This window comes from Rousettus aegyptiacus, unplaced genomic scaffold (assembly GCF_014176215.1).
Source record: "Rousettus aegyptiacus isolate mRouAeg1 unplaced genomic scaffold, mRouAeg1.p scaffold_m13_p_13, whole genome shotgun sequence".
Lineage (NCBI taxonomy): Eukaryota > Metazoa > Chordata > Mammalia > Chiroptera > Pteropodidae > Rousettus > Rousettus aegyptiacus.
The window spans coordinates 35,427,095-35,447,526 of NW_023416288.1; the positions used below are offsets into that span (position 1 = coordinate 35,427,095).

General features: G+C 36.0%; 1 protein-coding gene across 4 annotated transcripts in view; it reads right to left on the bottom strand.

Moving 5' to 3' along the window:
- The window catches only part of HIBADH (3-hydroxyisobutyrate dehydrogenase), a 106,025-nt gene that overhangs the window by 81,431 nt on the left and 4,162 nt on the right, over positions 1-20,432 (bottom strand). For 3 of the 4 annotated variants that reach the window (XM_036230423.1, XM_016135949.2, XM_016135950.2), the window contains exons 2-4: positions 18,718-18,878; positions 11,371-11,480; positions 8,752-8,873 (exon numbers count right to left, since the gene is read on the bottom strand). In XM_036230423.1, the coding sequence (XP_036086316.1) occupies positions 8,752-8,873; positions 11,371-11,480; positions 18,718-18,878 (393 nt within the window). The remainder of the gene's footprint in view (positions 1-8,751; positions 8,874-11,370; positions 11,481-18,717; positions 18,879-20,432) is intronic. The other variant, XM_036230421.1, reaches the window with a different exon arrangement.

Genomic DNA, 20,432 nt, shown 5'->3' on the forward strand with positions numbered 1-20,432 from the left:
AAAAGATTATGACTCGCTTTATTGTGGTGGCCTGGGACTAAACCCACAACATCTCACAGGTATGCTTGTCAAATTATGAGCAAATGTAAATGGCTAATTAATTAACCCATTTCTGATGTGTCGGTATTAATGAATCTTATGCTATTTCTAAGGAAATGGATTTACCCATTGAACAAAATTAAGGGTAACTTTAATTATTTGAATTACTGAGGTTTTAAATACCACCAAATCAAACCAAGAACAGGCTTATTTTATTTAATATTTTCCAAGACAGATTAACTCGAGTCTATTATACAAAAGTCAATGCCAAGAAGTAGCTTTACATTTCAAAATAAATAATAGAAGTTGGTGACTTAAAAAGAACTAAAAAGCATTGTAGTAGTATAATCCTTTAAAGGGAAGAACCCATGACAATGAATTACATTAATCATGTTAAACCAACTTATTTCATAAAATCTTACTGAGGTAAGACTAAAATGTCATAAACACCGCACACGACACCACCATGTAATCAAACAGCTTGGGAGAGCATCAAAGACCTATTGTGATAGCCCTTCCCCCTCCACACATTATAAACCACAGCAAATTCAAGTTATATGAAATTTGGTAAAAGAATTTGCTTTTGGACAGAAATAGCAACGTTTCAGCCCAAAGCCAAGTAAAAGTGCCAAGTTATAAACCTCTCGAAAAAAATGTTTTAATGGAAATGCCAACAGACCCTTAACTATACTGGTGTTAGGTGCCAAAATACAAATAATTTTTGTTTTTGTGGTCCCTTTACCATAAATTAGACACAGATCTAGTGGAGAAACAGTAGGTCTCCGGTTCAGGGAGCAGTGAGGGCCAAGGCTGCGCATTGGGTTTTAAGAACAATCGCAGGCGCACGTCGAGCACGCCGAGAGGCCCCTGGACAGGCTCCGTGCCTGCTACTCGTACTCTAAGAATACCTCGAACAAATTACGGAAGCTCAACCCAGCCAAGGAGACTATAAAATCTGGTTTCCTGGTAGGGAACTATTACACAAACACATACACGCAAGTCCAATTATTTAATTTTGACATTAAACTCTAACTGGAGCAATAGAGTTTAGCAAATCAATGAGGCTTGCCAGCACAGAAAGCTTTGGACTAACTACCAAGTGCCACTTCAGAGTCCCTTCAACTCAAGGTTTCTATGCGAATCTACAGACCTATTAGGCAGTCATTGAGTTTATTCTTCAATTATTCAAGCATAGTTAAGTGCTGTAATTATGCCCTGGGAGCAGACTGAACAGTATTTGGTCATTAGTCACAAACAATAGTTTTTAATTTGTTTTATGTCTAGCATTCATTATACAAAAGAGCTGATCAAACTGAAACTAGCTCTGTGGTAACAGACCCATTCCACACTTAAAAAAAAAAAAAAAAAAAAAAGGATGTATCCAAAATGCTGCGACTAAACAACACTTTACACTAAAGAAGGATTACGACTTTTATAAAGTTGTGATTTACACAAGACAGATGAAAAGATTAGGGCATCATACTTATGAGGCCAGTGTCATGTGCTAACTATAAGTCCAATTAGTTGTACTTTGATAACCACAAGCTGTTAAACAAAGGCATGGGCGGGGGGTGTCAATTTATAGGTGATTGAATTTAACAAACTCTACTACGTGTAACTGCTTGCCAAGTCCTGGTGATGCGAAGACAAACATTCCACAAACTCACTAAGCTCGTTCAATGCCTTGAGAGACCTTACAGGGAAGCTCCGCGTACTGAAACTCTTCCCCCGGCCCCATGCATTCAGATCTCTGCTCCAGAGTCACTTGTCCAGAGAAGGTATCCTGTTCACTGTATGTAAAAGGGCCTCCCTTTAGTCTCTGTCTCTTTAACAGTTTACTCTGCCTTTTTTTTTTCCTTCATAGCACTTATCACTGAAATTATTTTTATTTATTTGCTTATTCTATTTCTAAATCATAAGCTCCATGAGGCAAGACTTTGAATACCCTTAAAGCCCTAACTCTAGTACCTAGAACATGTCGAGCACACAGGAAGTACTCGATAAATGTTCACTGCACAAAATGAAGAATGAAGTATGCCCCTTGCAATCAAGGTGCTGTCGAGCATAATAGAGATTAGGTAAAACCTTATTATCAGAAAACAGTAAATAATCTTACAAAAGTTATATAAACACAATAATTCTAAGTAAAGGACAGTTCATTGAAGATAAAATGAAAACCTTCGTTTTTAGAGTTACTTTCTCTCTCTAAAAGTTCTAGGTTCTCCCTAATATCCAAGTGAACTTCTTTTAATTTATTAACGGGAGTCCAACAACAACAAAAAAACTAAATGTGATAAGAGAATTCTATGAACTAGCGAACTGCCTTTCTTCATTGCTTAAAAGAATATTTACTAAAGGACTGTCAAATCTAATTCCAAATTCCACTCATTTCCCTCAGATATAACTGGGAATCACTTATGGGGTTTCCAATTGATCTTCAACATAAATTTTTTATTTCCAGAACCAAAAACCCTCCTGTTGCCCTGGAATCAACTATATAAATCAAATCTAGTGTTACTCCTTCCTTTTAAATATCCATAAAGGTGAATACAAGGGAAAAGTCAAACTAAGCATTAATAGCCACTCCAGATAGGACAAAGGCAGTGTTTCTCAACAAGGCCTGCCATGTTGTTGTGATCACACCATGAATGAAGTATTCTCTTCCTGGCTGTTAATTACTGGGGTCACTGCTGTACTGCTCTAGTCTGCATTTTGTAACTATTCGTGAATCATTTTATTAATATGTTTCCCTAAACTCTAAACTTCTAATGTAAGGACTTTCTCTTCAAGTTGTTCTAAATACTTATTATTCTACTTCTTTATCTTAACCTTGATTATAATCACACATTCCAATAGCATCTACTATTATAAAATAACATTTTGAACACAGTAAATACTATCTGACTGATGTTAGAACATTAAAGGCAGTTATTTAGTTTAACTTCAGGAAGAGATCAATAGTCTGGAGATAAATAACCTGGAGAAAAGCTTGGGAGTGAAAAATAAATGTCAAAATATTTAACATTAATCTTTAATTAAAAAAAAAAAAAAGATTCTTGATTCAATCAAGCATGCTTTATTAAATGCCCAACAGGAGATAGAAAGTTAAATAAGATATGGTATCTGCCCTCTTCAGAATTTAGTAGCGGAAAAAACAAACAAACAAAAAAAAACCCAGACATGAACATAAGCACAGCACAATGGTGCTAGTAACAGCACAGATACCATACTATGGGAACACAGAAGGACGTGGAAAATAGTCCCAATCTTGCTATAGAAAACAATCTTCTCATCCATCTGCTTTCAAGTATAATCCTGGTCAGCTCCAAATCCTTACACCTCAGAGCCGATCTTGTCCCAGCCAAATCCAAACATGTTAGAGCTATGTCAAGATAGCACTTTGCTTTCTCTTTTCCTGGAAGTTTATTTGATTAACCAGCCAAGTGGATCCAAAACACTCTGGTTCTATCCTAACTCATCAGTGGAACAAAAGACTCCTGACAGCCAGTTAATAAACATTCCAGGATGGGGGACAGATCTGATGATCAATCCAGGGTTCCTCAGATTCCAACATATGGGCTTCTCAACCATTCCTTCCAGGTGACTCTAGAACAAAGTGTTAGGCCTCTTCCAGATTAAAAGCCAGCCTCAGGGTTAGAAAAAAAAGCAGTCACTCCCCTCATTCCCCCTGCTCCCCAACAGGATTCCACATGGCAGTGCCCATCGGCTAGCAAGGCAGAAGACAGAGAACCAGCCACTGGGGTGGACAAAATTGTTAGGAATAGGGTTAATAGTAGACAACCACTATGAAAAATAAAGCCACCATAGGATGGTGCTGAAGAGAAGGTCTGGCAAGACCTTGAGTTGAGAGAGTAGGATTCTACTTCTAGATCTGCTATCAAGCTGGTAAGCCCTGGGAAGGTCACTGAACCTCTCTGGGCCTCTATTTGCCATCTACATAATAAAAGAGTCAAATTATTGCTAAGGTCCGTTCTAATAATAAAACTCAATTCTAAGAGCACATACTATTTAATCCCATTAGTCCGTGAGAATACCATAATGACATTTATTAAATTTTTACCATCTTACTTTTTCAGATCTTACCAAATCTGGATATCTCATATTAGTTCACCAGAGTAACTACTTAGGTTAACATTTAGTCAGACATTCTCCTTTGCGATCAGAAATATCAAGACGTAAGCTGGGGACCTATTTATACCAGACATATAACTCTTTTCTGAACTGGCTTAATAAAATATTTTAGCAACTTAGCTTTGGCATTAAAGTTGGCCTTTCCGCTAACTGCACTGCAATAATTCTCCTTCAGAAAGGGTTTATAACACTTATACTAAATAAGCACAGGCAGCACACTAATTGATAAATTGATACAATAAGTAACAAACACTTCTACATAATTATGAAAATATCAACTACATTGGCTCCATCAGTTATCTATTGCTACCTAACACTCACCCCAAAACTGAGTGGCTATATTTGCCCATAACTCTGTGGGTGAGCAATTTAGACTATCCTGGCTGGGCAGATCACTGCTGGTCGTCAGGCCTGAGGTCATCTGGAAACTCGATTTGGGCTGGATGGTCAAGACGGCCTCACTCGCATGCTTGGTGCTAAGCACCTCCCAACAGGCTAGTCCCCGTTTCCCTATGCAGCAGCAGAAGAGATCCCAGCGGTGGGAGAGGGCAAGACTCAATGTACCAAGTACTCCTGAAGTCTGTCCTCGTGTAACATTTGCTAACACACCACTGACCAAAGCTAGTCAGCTGGCCAAGCCCAGAGTCAGTGAAGGGAGTGAATACAGAGCGTGGATTCAGAGATGTGAGTCATTAAGGGCCATTACTGTCACAATGTACCACACTGATGATTAGCTGTTTTGGCCAAATAATGAGAATGGTTTTATAATTTAAAGGGCAGCCTTTCATTTAGCAATCCTTATTTTCCTTAGAATAAACTAGAACTTTACAGAAAATAATATTTCCTAACACAGTAGAATGTGAAACAAGTCTAGTTTTAGACTTGACCAAATGACTGGTTTCTTCTTCTAGCCTTTCTAGGCTTCAACTAGAAACTAGCCTTTATCTAGTCTTCGACTCTGCTGCTGACCAAAAGTGTGATCTTCAGATAGCTACCTAATATCTCTGGGTGTTACTTCCATCCTTGGTAAAATGGGAATTATCATCATTCGTCCTGTCTATCACCCATGATTGTTTTTCCTGTTGAACTCAACCCAAGTCTTCCAACATTTATTGAGGACCAACTATGTTCCAGGCATTGAGCTGGGAACACAGACTAAAAAAACTCACTTCCACAGTGTATAAGAATGTAATATTTAAAAAACTGAAAATAAAACAAATGTATATAAAGCACGGTATACTTTTATAGGAGAATACCACAGAGAAGTTAAAATTAGTGAACTACATGTAACAATCATGTAATGGTAATACATTTTATGCACTGCACACGGGCATTGGCCAAGGGGGTTAGCAGAGGCTGACATCCAACCCATATTCGATTTGCCAAACCACAAACCCAACCCGGTGCAAGTTTCATCTGTCCAAAGAAAATACGTTTTCCTTTTTACACAGGTGTCTTCTGCTCACCTGAGGGGCTGTTTCAGTGCAGAGAAAGTGCCTCTGGCTAGTTCTCACAAGGTACTTAGTAGGCCGGTGGCTTTAACAACACCATATATGAAACTCAGGAACATAACATGAGGTGAAAGATCAAGTCACAGAATACACTCACTGTGATTCCAAATCATGGAAAATACACTGCTGGTTAGAGATAAAAGCACATGGGGTTAAACTATAAAGAAAAGCATGGGAATGAGTCAGAATTTTCAAGTTACTGGTTCCCTCTAACCAAGAAGAAAACAGGATTGGGAGAAGCACACGAGAATGTCAAAGGTAACAGCAAGGCTCTGGTTCTTGAACTGGGGGGGGGGGGGGGGGGGGGGGGGGTGATGACACACAGGTTCAATGTACACTTATACCCTGTACCCCTGTATATTTTATAAATATTTTGTGCATATATTTAATAAAAACAATTAGGGAAACAAAAGACTTGTTTCCTGTACTCAAAGAGCTTAAAACTCTGTAGGAGGAAGAGAGTCAATGCCTATAAATATAATACAATGTAGGCTTTGATAAAGACATGTACAGTCTGACAGCTTCAAAAGAAAGCACCAAATTTGATGAGGCATGCCAAAGTACTTTACAAGGTAATATCTATACTGAAAAGTGGTAACTTACACAAGTATAAAGCAGTTATCCAGAGGATGATAATTTCAGGTTTCAGGATGAAAATTCTAACAGTTTAAGCAACATTTGCTTTTTATTTTTAAAAGTCATATACAACTCAAATAAAATTAAATTATTTGTAATAAGGATGATGTACAAGAAGCTGCTACATGGCGGGGCTAATAAATATCAAAATGAAACTTGGCGAAAACCTTCAGTCTATTACCCCAGGGGCTGGTAAAGTGATAAAGCAATGATTTTTTTCATTTTACTCCCCAAAATAATATTTACCAGGAAGTAGAAGAAAAGGCTGGAATAAAGAAACGAATCACTTGCTCAAAAATCTATATGGCTACCTATACAATCTACACTGGGTTAAAAAAAAAAAATTCTTTAAAATGCTAACCACAGAATTAGAGATAAATTCACATTCATACTTTTAGAATACTACTATATGATATCTCTACATAAATACATGTAAATGCATTTTTTAAAAGTCTAAGATAAGGAACAGATGAAGAATGAATAGAAATGGATAAAATAGGGGAACATTTTAGGTTTTATTCAAATTACCTCAAATATTCCACATTTTAAGACTGATGAATATAGAATCTCTATAAAATTCTGGGGTCATCATCATGGATATCTAAGCCCAAGTTCCTTCTCCTTATTTTTATTTAGTTAAACTGTAACAATTTTTAAACCAGCCTATTTAACTTACAGAAAGTTTCCTCTAACCAAGAAAGTGGAGCCATTTTTAACCTACCATATTAAAAATATAAAACTAATTACTATGAGAAGACAAATATAAGCCTCTATTAGATACTTCTATTATAAATGACATAATGATCATGTGTCAAACAATAAATTAGCACAAACCTTCTCTGCACAAAGCTTTCAACTTACAATGTAGTTCAGACTCAGGTATATTCACTACCATAAATTAGAATTTTTGCAACCTAAAACTACAAACTAGGGTTTAACAATAAGAGGAACAAAAGAATAATTTCAAACTTTTATCACAAAGAAGACTATAGCTTAAAAGTTAAAATAATATTTAAAAATCAAATTGGCATTCTTAATTATTAAATGATAATTTCAGGCTATACTCCTGAAACAAAAGATCATCAATCAAAAGCAAGATCATATGTACCATATCAATTTTCAAATTCAAATATAGAACCACTCAAAGAAGAAAGAACTGTTCAGTTTAATTCCATTCTATAAAAAAAAACACACTAACACCAAGTGTTTTGTGATCAAAGTGCCTATACCATATTATAAATATTTATACCTAAATCCTACTTAACCAATTCAGTATACTAATTAGAAGGGTTAATAATTATTTATACTCAACCTATATTCAAAAATGGTTTGGGATATAAAATGCCTTTACAACAAGGCCATTAAGTTCTTTATGGAAAAATAGAAACTGATTTAATCTATTTTGTTATTTAATTCCAAAGCCTACAATTAAGTTTACTATTCCACTGTCTACTGTTATATTTTATATGTATACAAATATGTGTGTGTGTGTACACATATAGTATTTGATTATACAATTATTCTGGAAAATTTAGAAATGCAAAATCATAATAACCATAATCCTGCCATTCCAAAATACCCAGATACTCGCTATTAATATTTGATATAATAATAAGCTTTTAGAATTTTATTCATGGGTCTCCTTTTCCCCTGATTGAAATGATCATATGATTTCTAAGTACATTATTGTGATGAAATATATTTATAGATTTTCTAATATTAAGCCACCTGTGCATATGAGAGATAAACCAAACCAAGTTGCAGTGTTTGATCTCTTTTCTACATTGTTGAATTTAGTTTGCTAATATACTTTCACGTTTTTATTTTTATATTCAGGACTGATATAGACATATGATTTTTCTCTCTCATAATCATTCTGTCTGGTTAAAATATCAGAGTTATACAGGTCTTGTAGAATGAGTTGGAAAGCGTTTTCTCTTTTTCTATTGTCTGGAAAAGTTTGTATAATTTTGAGAGGCTCTGTTCTTTGAAATTTTGGTAATATTCAACTGTAAAATCATCTGGGCCTAACATTTCCCTTGTGAAATATTTCTTTTTTACCACTTCTTCAATTTCTTTAATAGTTATAAGAATATTCAAGCTAATTATTTCTTAAATATGTTCTGAAAAAGTTAAATTATCTAGGAATTGTTCTATCCCTACTTACAACAATCTGGACCAAAAATTTACAGCTCTTCAAAGTTGTGACATCCTTTTATCTGAACATAGAATAAGAGATGTATTTTGAGAGCACTAAAAAAGTTATTTTGGTTTGTTTTTATTTTTAATGAGGGAATTGAGAATCCCTATAACAGGTCTAAAAATAACTGGATATATCTTGAGTATCATAAAACTTTAATCACTACTCTTGACAAACAGAAATAGGTGTGAATATTTTTTAGCTACCACTTACCACCAGAAACAGGGGCGTCCATGAAAACTGCTCCCATTTTCTCAGCTTCTTTGGCTAATTCTTTTGAAACCGCAGGATCAATAGTACTTGAATCTATTAGTAGTGAGCCTTTCTTCACTTTTCTAAGTAAAATCAGTAAAAACAGGTTTTCAAAAATTATAGTTTTGTAGTTTAAAAATATAGCTTCCAATGCTGAAGACACATTTCATGCAACAACCTATAGAATCAGAATCTGCTAAAAGCTGCCAGGTATAAGAAGGTCTCTGGTTTAGTATTAAAAACATTGTTAGAACTGGTTCAAAATCTCAAATTCATTTTCAGATCAATTATAGTTCAAAGCAAACCAAACCCAAACTCTATCAAACAAACCCAAATAATCTAATAAACTATATGGTATAAATTCCAGTTTTAGGTGAAATACATGCTAACCATAATAACACAGGTAAGCTAAGATTTAAGCATTTCAAAGTACCTATTAACTTAAAAAAAAAAAGTATTTGGTATAATTTAAATTTTTTGTTTGTAAAGTAGCTGGGTCTCTTCTAAAAGTAATTGATTCGTCTTTAAAATTCCATATTGCAAAATTTCACATATAAGTGTCTTTTCCACTAGGCGGAATAAACATAAGCAATGAAAATTTAGCCGTTTGCTTCAGGATGGCATATTCTCTAATGACTGTAACTTTTTTAAGAGAAAATATCAAACAAGCAGAAAGGAAAATAAAGGAATGAACCTGGATATCTCATAGTCTTTGTGTTCTTCATGGTAAATTTTATACATACAATGGTAAAGGCAGCAAGCAGTCTTCATATATCACATTTTACATCAATATTTAAATAGCGTTCTTACAGTAAAATATTTTTGTTTGTACTGAAAGTGCAGACTATATACCTAGATAATTCCCTTATAATCTATAATCTATGCCTATCTTCACTGGCTAGGAAACTGTGACCTAAATTACAATTTAAAGGGCTGTGATAATTCAAACTTCCCAAAGTTCTTACTACAGACAAACTAACCTAGAAGACATTTAATCATAATTATGACTGGAAGATAAGAGCTGAACAAATATAAACACTGAAGAATAAACAGTCATTGCTAAAAACTATAAAAAAAAAAAAAAAAGAAAAAGAAAAAGAAAAAAATCTTCCTAGAAAAAAAAATAGCATACAAAAGCTTATTATAACAATTTTAGACATATAAATTGATCTGGTCCAAATACAATGATTGGTATATTCCACAGGAAAAAAATAAATAAAACAGCATACTCTATTATAGATCACCTTGGTATATAGAGTTTCACTTTATGAAATCTAAAAAAACAAGAATTAAGTTTACCAGTCTTTTGTGATATTAATATTTTAAAGATCTTAAATCTTTAAGGAAATGGGAAATTGTCTCAAAAACTACATTTGCACTGGCTGTGGGGCAATGTCCCTGACCCAGAAGAAAATAAAGAACCACTCATGAGAAGCAAATCACAGTTCAGTGTAAAGCCAAACTCTTTCAAAGCACTTCCTCAACAAGATTGCTTGGGTAGCTGGCCACCATATTCCTTAGTAAAGGATGTTAATAAACATAGAATTTGTCTCCACACAAGTTTTTAGTAACTTTTCCTTGAGACGTAAAGCAGGGCCATACTTGGGACAGATTAGGTAATAAGACAGCTTGATCACCTCAGGACCACACACACTGTGGGCCTGAGGGCTCCATCCAAAATAAGTGTCTTTCAACCTTCCCGGGAATCTAAACATTTATCTTATCAGTTTTCTGCCTAATATCCAAGTGTCTTTTGCTTCCAAGTTTGTTAGTTTTCCAAAGCAATTCAATTTTCAAAAACCTCAAATTTCATGTATTATAGGCCCATGAAATTAAACTCTTTCTTTTTAGCCCTTCATGTACCTACAGGGCCTACAAATTTGTTCTAGCTCTTTGCTGAAACTCAACAACAAAACATGTTAGAAACAGGAACTAGTAAGACCAGAAAACTAAATTGGGAATTCGACCACTGTCACCCTAACATGACCACAAGGGTTTGGCAATCGGCAGTAATTAACCAAAAGGTCCTCAAAACCAGGGAAGCTAGGCACTGGCTAGGAAACTCGGACCTAAATTATGTTTTATATAAAGAGCTACTGCTAACCTTTAAATCCAACTTCTCAAAGTTCTTACTACAGATGTACTAGCCCAGAGGACATACAATAACTTTTTATTATATAATAAAATGTTAAATAATAGTGTTCTTTCCAATGTTTGGTTTTATTTTTCATAGAAACCTTTTCCTGAATTTCTATAAACCATTTTATGCTTGTAACATTTGTACAGTTTAAAATGCAAGCTTTAAAAGTCTCTTAAACATGTTACCAATGAAAGCATAAGTTTAATGCAAGAGTTAAAGGAAAGAAACAGAAGCAAAAAAAAAAAAAATGTATTCCCAAAAGTCACATACTTGACTTCAGCGAAAAAACAATTTTATAATGAGAAACCACACCATTCACTTTTAAGAAAACAGTATGAAAAGTTTTAAGAAACATAATTGTAATTTCTTAATAGTTCTAACAAATAAGAAATTCATGAACTATCATAACAAGAAAATATCCACAGTTGGGAAATACATACTTTAGAATTCCATTTGCTCCAGAATAAGCTTCTATTGCATTAATACTGGTGGGCAACACTGTAATAATTCTGTCAGCTTTTTCAGCTACATCTTCTGGGGAAGACACCACCTTAAAAAAAAAATCAAAAAGGGAAATAACTGAAATGTAAGCAGTTTATAGAACACAAGTAGGATCCACTGTTTATGCATGTAGATAACAGTGATGGTGAATAAAAACTAATCCTTGTTTCCAAATGACAAAAAAAAAAAAGAAGAAGAAGCTTACTGCCTAAAATAGAGAGTCCATTCCTTACACACATAGAGATATAGTTTCTATGGAATCAAATCTACTGTTTATTTTAAAAAGTGTGAAGTGAGTTAAGGGGGAAAGGGCAAAACCCAACAGTCCTGGGAACAGACACACTTCTCATGGATTCCTCCAACTTGGATTCTTAAACAACATACTTTTTGGTAGATGTTTCGACTAAGAAAAACATTCTAATACAACAGGGACTGGTGGCTAGAACTACAGGATTCACCCATGATTTCAATGGGCAGCAAAATCCCCTAATAAAATGATCAAGCCCCAATCACCACCATCTCCAGTCTCTATTTTCAAGGGGGAAAAAAATGTAGGCTGTTTCAGAAAAGAAAAGGTCAGAAAAACGACACGAGCACTTCCTGCATTGACTGAGTGTCATCATAAAGGCTGAGAGCGTGAGCTATCAGGACTCACGTGGAAACTACACATACAGGAGAGACGTAAGAAAAGGCATCAAGGTGTGCTCTCATTTCAAAACTATTTCTGCTTCAATGATAACTCAACAGGCTATAAAGTTGGTCAACCCATCCTCAGTGTGCACGTGTGGGTGTACACACCTTCACTCACATTCGCCCAACTCCCTGCGCTCTCTCACATATATACACCTTGATTCACCTGGCCAGTCAGCAACCAGAGGAGTCAGAAGTCACCAGGAGCTCACTCCTTGACTCAAACTCTCCTTTAACAGAAAGAATCCATCACCCCAATTGTCACAAAAGCTCCTGTAAAGCCTTTTCTCTCTTAAAAAAAAAAAAAAAAAGACTATCAGGAGGATAATCGAAGATTTCTCCATAGAATGACTGACATGTGTATTAGAAATTGACATATTTTCTACTACGAAATGTGAAGTGACATGTAAGCATCTTTGGAATGAGAATGCCTTCACTTTTCATGTGGTGGAAGTATGCATAACATTTTCTTTTTGCCTTTGATGTACAGTTGATGAAAGTGAAAGAATGAGAAGCCAAACACAGAGTGTAATCTAAATATTATGAGCTAGAAGTAATTACATTTCAATTACCCACAACAGGCTATTAGTTTCTAAATCAAATTCTAGATAAATGTGGTTCTAACATAATTTCAGAAGTCATACTTTAAAACTGCAGATACTCATGTATCCTAGCACTTTGTTATGAACATTAAATGATAATATAAAAATCTCAGATCCTAAAATAAATAAGAGATAATCTCTCTCAGTGTTTCAAAATACAGCATTTTAGAGTACGATATGGCATATTTAACATGTATATTTTGATATATAACAGGAATTCTCCATAAATAATTCTGAAAAAAAAAATTCTGTCCAATTACAAAGAAATACTTAGGTTAAATAAAAACTTTTCCTACACCCATATAAATACTGAGCTTCAAGAAGAGGCTACTATTTCCTGGCAAACAGTTCAAGTTTAAGCAAGAAAAACACAGCTCAGTAAGATGAAGAGATGAGGAAAAATTATAGGAGTCCTAGTTCTCTACTGGACTGTATCAAGAATACGGGTTCCTTAGAGAGCCCCATCTGTTCATCCCTATTTAAATGAAGTAATAAACACAATGCAAAACAGTAGCAAATCTTTTGTTGGCCTTCTGTTCCGACTCCATCTCTCCAAATCTCTCAGGGGCTGCAGTAAGCCCTGAGGTCTAAGAGTTAGTTTCAGTCTTTCTCTTGGGAATTGGGAAAGGCTCTTCCATTGAAGGAAATTCAATTCCATCCAGATGACTACTTGAGAGGTGCCCTCAGGGGCACCAACAATTAGCTCACAGATCTAAGGATACTTCACACCTCTAAGCTTCTTACGCCCATGAATTGGCACTGCCAGTTCACGAAGCAGCCAAGTGCATGGGGTGGCCAATCAGCCCCCTGCTTTCTGAGCATCTGCTTCTTGGGATGCTTGGGTTGCCAGAGGACCGCTAACCCCTCAATTATACAGGACAGTAGTGTCAAAGCTCACAGGCCTGGAAAATACACACAATGATAGTGATAGCTGGAATGTCACCACTCTACTGGCCACAACTGCTCCATATCTAATGATTATATACATTTGGTACAGTATAATAAGTCTCTAAGCACTACAGAAGGCATGTTTGTTAGACAGAAAGACAGACATGTGTGTCCAGCTAGTCGAATCACCTTGCCTTCTATGTGATAACTTCAAGACTCTAAAACAACTGACTGACAAGATTTGGCCAGGACTCAAAAGCTGGGGTGGGGAACCTTGTTGCCTGTCTGACACTAACCACAAAAGCCTTTAGGAGCCAAACTAATTAGAGGCCCTTCAATTACATTTGCTAATTGAATGGATAAGCAAAGACAGCATGGATCAGCGAAAGGAACACTAATTTGGGAAGCCACAGACCCAGATTTAGTTACAGCTCAGCCGCTAAGTCATGTGTAATTTTGTGCAAATTACTTAACCTCTCTGGCTTCGGTTTCTGAATTTACAAAATAAGAATAGTGATTTGGGTTATCTTTAAGTTTCTATCTCCAAATAGAAAGGAAACTTTGGCAAAGAAAATGTTCACATTCAGTACCCTTAAGTTTCAGGAAGGTTTAGCCTCCGTGGAAAAGGGCTGACAGGACAAGAAACATGTGCAATGACTCAGTAGAAATACACAGCATCAACAGGCATCTTCTACACCTCCACATCTGTGGACAGTTGCCTACCTGGCTGACTCTGCGTGGCTCCGCTCTGGCCATCACAGCCATTTCAAAAAGACCTCTTGCTAATTCCAACTGTCTCATTCTTACGCTATTATGAATTAAGATGACTCTACCTTTCCATTATTTTTCAATTTTGACCAAAGGAGATTGTTTCCCTCGGGTATCATGATATCTATGGTCTTTAAAAGTTTTTGCAGTCAATTTCTCTGAATTTACATTCATCTATATGCTAGTACACATCAATGGCAGGTATGCAATACAAAGGGTAGAAGACTGGATAGATTAAAGACAAAATCTGCTTTGCTGGATGAGGAGGAGGAAAGATGGGGGCATTGGAGCCCACAGTAACCTGAAGGAAGAGAACCTCCTTTATACATATCCATTGGAAGGAGACAACTGTTAACTAGCTGCTTTATATAAAGAGAAACATCCCACTTGTCTCTACAGTCACATAAGTCAAGCTTAGCCCTGCTTCCAAGTAATTGGGTAAGAGAAACTTGCAAAGAAAGGAGATGAACATGACCCTGGTTAAACTTGCTACTTGGTGTTCTTTAATCTTTCCGAATAGAAAAGTATATTGTCACTTTGAAATTATACTACACTTAAAAAACTGACAAAAAAACAGTTTGTGCCTATATCTTGAAACATTTGGTCAACAATTGCGGAGGCTACTCAGCAAGAGGTTTTTCCAAGTTCTCATTTAACGAGATGTGAGGGGATGCCAGATTAGACCCCAAGGGAATTACTTAACCAGACATGCCCGGTCTTACAATGAAGAAATGATGGGGTGGCTTCCAAGTTTTTAAAGAGAAAACAAAAGGAAAGAGTCTCCAATTAAGCCTAGTTCAACCAGAAAACTCAGGCAGAAATGGCGCAAGACTCTCAGCAGAGCAGCAGCATCTCCAAGGAAATTCCTGGACAATAAAAATAAAAATGAAGCCCAAGTCACATCCCCTTGATGCGAACGCTTATAAAGAGAAATCGGTATCTTCTGCAAAATAAAAGTGAGGTGGAAGGGATAGTACAGAATATATTAAGCAGGGATGCTGTCAAATCATTATCACCTAGTTTGGTTTTAATTTTTATCATCATTCTTTCATTTTAAAATGTCTATAATTCTCTTCCAAAGCACTCTGGACTCAGTTACTCAGCCAAGGCAGTGGTATATTTCTGTGTGTTAGGAGTGATGACTGGGGTGAAATGTGGTACACACAAAAAAACCTTAAGAACAGTAGTAATAGTAGTAATAGCAGTTATAGCACTTTCTATGCATCAAGTTCCCTAGGACTAAGAGCAGGGTACTGTTACTATCCCCAGTTTATAAGATGAGAAAATTTAAATAGAAGTGAAATAATCCGTCTGAAGTCACACAGCCAGTACATGGTAGAGCTGAGATTTGAACCCAGACAGTCTGGTTCCAGGCTTTATGTTTTTAAACTACTACATTCACCATTTATTGATTCGTGATTTCTAATATATAAAGGCTTGGTAATTATCACAGGCTACATTCTCAGAAAAGATCTTAAAATTTGAAATGATACATTGTAGGTTAAACCTCAGTTCTCAATAGAAATAAGGATATAATAGAGATATTGAAAGAATATCCAAATTTTTTATGGAAATGACCACAAATAACATATTTCACCAATTATAAATGCCCTATTAAGACTAGGTTAATACTTAAAGCCATAAATATATTAAATATAATCAGTCATTGTAAAACATATTTAACATGTTGAAGTTTTATTTTATATATATATATATATTTTTTTTTTTTTTTGACAAGGCAACCCTTTGTTGACCTCACAGATTACAAGGACCTTGTCGGCTTACAACCCCTTATTATATATATATTTTTTTTAGGCCTATAGCACTTGGTCTTCCTAGGTGGTCTCCCATCCAAGTACTGACCAGGCCCGATCCTGCTTAGCTTCCAAGATCAGACAGAACCAGGCTTGTTCAGGTGGCATGGCCGTAGACTTAACATCAAAGTTTTTATTCCCTTCAGAACCCATGAAGTATTTTTTCCTACTAGCTAGAGCTTGAAGAAAAATCTCCAGGGCTGGAACATTCCAAAGCACCTCTTCACCTGCAGTCGACTTGCACCTGGAGAGGGGGAGGAGCCTGCCTGAGGAAAGCAGAGCCTTGGCAGGCAGAAAGGAAGCTGCTTACATTTGCCAAAAACTCAGCTGTGCTTGGGTTCAGATCACTCCCAACTCCTCAGTTAACACAGATAATAAATCCCCAGTTTTTGCTGTTAAAAAAAGAAAAAGAACTTCATCGAGATGTCCAAAGATCTTTAGAACCAGTTGATGGCTTTTTGACCCAAATGTGCCTCTCTGGTACTATCTCTCCTTGAAAATGTCCCACTAAAAACACAGTAGACATTAGAAATCAGCCAGCCAGGAACTCTGCCATCTTTGGGAGGGGAAAAAACTGTTTTCTTCAGCTTCCATTTCATTGGCTTCACTTGACATAGTAACATTAGGGGACATCTGTCCTTAAAATGTAAGTGTCAACTCAAATAAACTCTGAATCCTTTTATTACACTATTATGCACAATGGAAAAGACGTTTCAAAGTTTTCACATATATTTTTTTACTCCATTTCACACCTCGTCTTCACCTGGTATTAGTAAGATGAAACTCATTTTTTCTTTTATCCAATATTTTTTAAAACTAAATATAACCGTGAAATAATACTGATGTTTTACTATATCATAATTTATTCATCCAAATTAATGTTATATTTTTAAGACAGTGCTCTTAGGAAATCCCACTTGTTCAAATGACATTGCCACTGTTTGGAACATTTAAGCTGCCAGCATAAACGGTTTATCAACAAACTTTTCAATTTATTAGGACATGCTACTTCCCTTCAGGCCCAGAGTTTTTTTACCCTTTATCCTTCTCCCTTCATTCGTCTAAGTTTCACATTCTCCTACCCTTCCACTGCTGTTATTATAATCAGTGCTCAGAGGACCTCTTAAAGTCAAGACTCCTGGGGGAACCAGAGATGTGAGGGAGGTGGGAGGCGGGGAAAAGCGTTCTGCCTCCCAGGCTTGCTGCTTCAGTGTGAACCACACACACAACTTTTCCCAGGGGTGGGAACTGCAGACACAAGCTAAAGCGGGTCTTCACTCTTCACTGACCTGGGCAGGGCAACCACCCAGAACCCACTCACATATCTCAAGGAACAGGGGGAAAGAGGAAAATCTAATAACTGAGTCTGCGTCCTAGAACCTTCTCCTTTGTTTTCAGGAATCTGAGAGATCTTGTCTCCACGACTTTCATTTCAGACCATCATTTCTGTTTGCAGATGAGCAAAGATTATACACAACATTGATGTAGCTCCCTACGATAAATGAAATGACTCTTAACAGTTACTTATTTTTCCCTCCTCAAAAACCATTTCAGCACTTTCAGTCAAAATACAATTTCAGTAGAAATTTCCTTGTAATATTTAGTCTTGCCACCTGAGACACATTTAATGCCCCGCCACATCCAGCTCAAACTGTCTTATTCTCCACAGCACTAGGTGGACTTCTAGACACATGGTACTTATTCAACCTATACCTGTTGACCTAAATAGATATCTCTAGAAACCTGGAGGCTTCCACTTTTGAAGAAAATTTCTTCTTAATCCCCGTTCTTCATCTGGATAAAGGCTATTAATTCTGATATCTGGCTAAATGTCTAGTCTCCGGGAGAACTTCCCTAACTGCATTATCACCTAATATAATGCATATTTTACTAAAAACTAATGAAGCTCTTTATTTTTAGACATCACAATTTGCAAGCTTTGCTGAACTGGTGGTACAGTATCAGTATTTAGAGACTGTATGGGTATCACCAGCCACAACACTACTATCCTGAAAGGTTCCAAGATGACATGCATATCCTCATACACACTACTGCCGTGCCCATGTGACATGCTCGTGGGATGGAAGGAGTTAGAGAATACTCAGTTCTGCATGTGGCCTCTAAGTTGCCTAAACCTACTCTTTACGTAGGCATTGCATTTCTTAGTATTTATTTCAAGTCTATAATCCAGGAGTTTACTGTTTAATTTGATTTTTTCGCACCTTTTTCTATATTTCTCAGGAATTTTTTAGTATTCTTCAAGTTCTAAAATTACATTCAGCCCTCAGATACCACTCTACAACTTGTACAAGAATTTCCTTCATCTAGAAAAAAACAAAACTCTAAATTCAGTTAATACATGGTCTCCTATATACATTATATATATAACAAGATGCTATATATATATTTATATATATATATATGTAATTTACAATTAGGTTTATAACTCTATTGGGTATACTAAGAAGCTGTCACTTATTTGAATGTATATTCATTTTTAAACATTAAAATCTTAAGACCTTACCTGTTCACCTGCATCTTGAAACTCTTTGCATGCATCAGGAAACACATCATAAATAATGAGTGGATAGCCATGTTTCATGAGATTTTTTGCCATTGGATTCCCCATGTTGCCTAATCCAATGAATCCAACTGGAGTCTTTGAGGCCATTGACCTAGAACACACTGATTTCAATGCATTACTTTCAATAGGAGCAGGGTGCATTTTTTACTGTGAACACTCATTTGACATTAGTAAGTCAACTGTTATGTCTTTCCGCCCATCTCCCCATCCCCTCCCCTTTTGCAACCATCAACTTGTTCTCCATATCTGTGGGTTGGTTTGGTGAACTGATCTTTAGATGTTTTCTATTTTTAAAATATTTAAAAGCTCGTTTTAAACTAATGATCTAATCACATTTAAGGATATCAACAATGTGCAGCAGACTAACTTTCAATTATTTAGTTCTCTAGGAAAAAAAATCATAAATATTTAAGCAATCTCTTCTGTTTTCTACCTCTCGAATATCCCTTTACCATTAACAATAAACTTTAAAATGTTATCATTTATAAAATATCTATTATGTACTTTACCTATTATGGGAAGTAGTCTAGATTCCTTATATCTATATTATCTCCTTTAATAATGTGTATTTTTTAAAAGCTGAAAGCATTCAATAAAACCTGTATCATGGACAGGGTCCACGAAAAGTTTTTTACCTTCCACCTCCACATTTACAGAAACCATCACCTCCAATGGTATTAAAAACAAAAAACAAAAAACAATCTTAATGCAATGTTAACCCAGGAGAATGTATTTCAACCAAAAGTCACCAGTTTATAAATGGGGTTTTAGGAGGAGGGGGACACTTCCAAAGGCTTTAAATGACAATAGTAACAGTCTCGGGACCTTGGGCTAGCGACGTCATGCACTTTCAGAAAAGAGGCGCTTCCATTTACAAGGGGAAAAAATTGTTCCTAGAAAAAGCTGTATGTTGGTTTTATTTGACTGTTTTTGCAAAAGGCTTTTTAAAATCACACTGTATACTTTGCATTACCATGAAAATAACATTAGATATTTGTTTCTAGATGCAGAACTCCATTCAACAAATATGTATAGTATGAAGTTCTATGACAGAGCTCAGAGACATAAGCAAGTTATGAGCCTCGCCCTCAAAAAGCTCAGTCTAGTGAGAGAAAAAGGAGCTGTAACTCCACTTGCCTCTTCCCCTATCACTTCCCACTGTGTATTTTTTCTTTTTCCTTTTCTTTCAAGAACTCCAGTTTGAAACCCATATAGTGCACTAATTAACCATGGTCGCCCTTTCTAAGTTTCAGGTCCTCTCAACTCATGGGTCCCTATTCTTCCTTGAACTTAGTCTAAATGCAATGAGATTTCCTAAAAGCAAATTATTTGAAACGCTAATGCTTAATAGGACTCTTCTTGTGTTAGAATCATACACACACAAATAATTGAAAAATTAAAAAAAAATTTTTAAAGCATATTTCTTTTTAACTTGATGATCACCTCTAACATTTCCATTAAATATGGGTGTCATTCTCATGCCACATCACTTTACCAGCGCTTAGTTTAACATAGTGGACCATGCCACCCTGAACATGCCCAATGAACGTGCCCAATCTCATCCAATCTCAGAAGCTAAGCAGGGTTGGGCCTGGCTAGTACTTGGATGGGAGACAGCCTAGGAATACCAGGTTGCTATAGGCGTTTTACATACT